The sequence below is a fragment of the Triticum aestivum genome, unplaced genomic scaffold, assembly GCF_018294505.1.
Source record: "Triticum aestivum cultivar Chinese Spring unplaced genomic scaffold, IWGSC CS RefSeq v2.1 scaffold218185, whole genome shotgun sequence".
Classification (NCBI taxonomy): Eukaryota; Viridiplantae; Streptophyta; class Magnoliopsida; order Poales; family Poaceae; genus Triticum; species Triticum aestivum.
This window is the reverse complement of record NW_025242176.1, coordinates 1-3,163: the sequence shown is the minus strand read 5'-3', so window position 1 is coordinate 3,163 and position 3,163 is coordinate 1. Positions and strand designations below refer to the sequence as shown.

The window sequence follows — 3,163 nt, the reverse complement described above, 5'->3', positions numbered from 1 at the left end:
TGAAATTTTAATGAAATAGAAGGCCGTTCCTAGGTGCATGATCCGGCTTCGAAGATTATACAAGGACGATCCAGAAGCCATGAGGGAAATTGTAGCCATTGTGGAAAAAGTGAAGGCGAGTGCATTGGCCAGGGTGAATGCATCAAAAGCATACCTTCCAGCAAGTGTTGGCGTGCCTCCATTAATGTGATCATCGGCTCTATAACCTCCAGGCATGGCAAAAGTTGCACCAAACGTCACGGTTGCAATTAGGACAGAGCCAATACATAGAGTTTGTGTCCCCTCTTTCACTATCTCCTTGTTTTTATTATCATCCTGTCTTTCTTGGATAATATCATTTTCTTCAAAATAGTCCCGGCGAGAAATACCGCATTTAGCACCAGCAAATTTCAGTGCGAGGTCTATTTTTACTTCACTGTTCTGCAAAATCAAAATAACTAAAGATGAACAACACAAATCACAATTGTTCTGCTGAAAACTAAAATAACCGAGCATGTATATTACCTGGTTGTAATACAGTCCTCCTTCGGGAACATTGCAACGTGCTATATCTAGTGCAGTCTCACCTTTCTCATTTGTTAAATTTAACGATACTTGTCTATTGCCGAATAGAGCACAAAACATCGTCAGACTCCCTTTCTGGATAGCAAGGTGTAGTGCAGTGTTTCCTTCTTTGTCTTGCATATTAAAAATCCATGATAACGATCGGTTTCTGCAAGCAGACCCGACAGTACGTATTTTCATTTTGTCAACTGCAACATGAAGAAATGTCCTTCCCCGAGCATCGCGCAAACCAGCACATCTTGATGACTTCTTAAGAAAATCACTGATGGCAAGTGTTGCATCCACGGATGCAGCCACGTGTATGGGGAATAGTCCACTGTTGTCAGGTTGATACAATGCGTCTGGATTGGCTTTCAGTAGAAGTATACGTATAGTCCGTCGGTCACTTTGCCCTAGCACAGATGCAACCAAGTGGAGAGGTGTACTTCCATTCTCATCTTGTTGTATTGTAAGGGCGTTGTTCCATCCTAACAACATATTTGTAAGATCTGCAAGTGGTGACTATCAGTTAAACCAATCAATATGAGAGAAAGAGAAATAAGCTTAACTATGACAAGTATCGCCTCTAAATTCTATGTGCGCCCGTTCTTCCTCCATGTGGGTGCCCTGCATATATTCTCTTTTTTGTAGGACAAAGAGAAAAATGTTCGAAATATTACTTTCATAGTCTATCTCTTCGGGCAAATGTTTGAAGTTAAAAAAAATAGTTTGCAAGAAAGTGACTCTTTTTTGCTTCATCTGTGTCATTGTGAATCATCTGCATTACGAGGGCATATTCGACTTGTAAGCTAAAGTTATTCTAGGGTCCGACCACAAGTTGGGAGACTCCTCCCCCAGTCCCTCTCTCTGTCGCTCCCGCTAGCGGCAGGGGAGGAACCCTAGCCGCCAGGCCTCCCAACCTCCTTCTCACCCTTCCTCCCGCGCTCCGCCGGCAAGCGCCATGGGGCAAAACTCCGTTGGCGCGACGGCGGTGAGTCCACTTCTTGCTCTCCCCTCGATGGATTCCTGGCATGGGACAATGACCACGGGTGGAGGCATTGGCTGTTGTGGGGTGCATGGTCCGACAGCGGGTATGCTAGGCAGCAGGGTGGTCGTCCACAGGCGGTGCGCGACGTCCTGGCGCTGGACCGAACTACTGCGGCTACGGGTATGTCTACTTTGGGTGGGGCATTGGGGCTGAGTCCTGGACAGATCCGGCAGGGTCCAGCTGGGGTTTAACATGGGGCGCGGGCTGGGACAGTGCCTTCTAGGTCGCTGTTGGTTGTGGTCAGCGACGGTGGATGGGGTATGAAGCGAGTGGCTTTGGACAGCCTGTTCCGGCGCGGATCCAATGGGCAGAGGGCTTGGGCGTATCATGATGCACGTCTGGCCTAATGGTGACATGCTGGCTATGTTCCAAGCCGGTCGCTTGGACGGATGTGAAGGAAATATGCCCTAGAGGCAATAATAAAGTTATTATTTATTTCCTTCTATCATGATAAATGTTTATTATTCATGATAGAATTGTATTAACCGGAAACATGATACATGTGTGAATACATAAGACAAACATAATATAACTAGTATGCCTCTACTTGACTAGCTCATTAATCAAAGATGGTTATGTTTACTAACCATAGACATGAGTTGTCATTTGATTAACGGGATCACATCATTAGGAGAATGATGTGATTGACTTGACCCATTCTGTTAGCTTAGCACTTGATCGTTTGGTATGTTGCTATTGCTTTCTTCATGACATATACATGTTCCTACAACTATGAGATTATGCAACTCCCGTTTACCGGAGGAACACTTTGTGTGCTACCAAACGTCACAATGTAACTGGGTGATTATAAATGAGCTCTACAGGTGTCTCCAAAGGTACATGTTGAGTTGGCGTATTTCGAGATTAGGTTTTGTCACTCCGATTGTCGGAGAGGTATATCTGGGCCCTCTCGGTAATGCACATCACTATAAGCCTTGCAAGCAATGTATCTAATGAGTTAGTTACGGAATGATGCATTACAAAACGAGTAAAGAGACTTGCTGGTAACAAGATTGAACTAGTATTGAGATACCGACGATCGACTCTCGGGCAAGTAACATACCGATGACAAAGGGAACAACGTATGTTGTTATGTGGTTTGACCGATAGAGATCTTCGTAGAATATGTAGGAGCCAATATGAGCATCCAGGTTCCACTATTGGTTATTGACCGGAAACGTGTCTCGGTCATGTCTACATAGTTCTCGAACCCGTAGGGTCCGCACGCTTAAAGTTTCAATGACGGTTATATTATGAGTTTATGAGTTTTGATGTACCGAAGGTTGTTCGGAGTCCCGGATGTGATCACGGACATGACGAGGAGTCTCGAAATGGTCGAGACATGAAGATTGATATATTGGAAGCCTATATTTGGTTATCGGAAGTGTTCCGGGTGAAATCGGGATTTTACCGGAGTACCGAGGGGTTACCGGATCCCCCCGGGGGCTTAATGGGCCATAGTGGGCCTTAGTGGAGAGGAGGAGAGGCGGCCAGGGCAGGGCCGCGCGCCCCTCCCCCTAGTCTGAATAGGACAAGGAGAGGGGGGCGTCGCCCCCCCTTCCTTCCTCTCTC

The 3,163-nt window shown here is 46.1% G+C and overlaps 1 protein-coding gene across 1 annotated transcript; it reads right to left on the bottom strand.

Moving 5' to 3' along the window:
- Positions 1-24: 24 nt before the first annotated feature.
- On the bottom strand, positions 25-1,052 carry LOC123176916 (ankyrin repeat-containing protein At2g01680-like; the record flags this gene model as incomplete). The annotated part of the gene is made up of 2 exons (XM_044590924.1): positions 25-420; positions 505-1,052. Coding segments are annotated over 2 exons (944 nt in total), but the record flags the coding sequence as incomplete, so codon positions are not given.
- Positions 1,053-3,163: the final 2,111 nt, after the last annotated feature.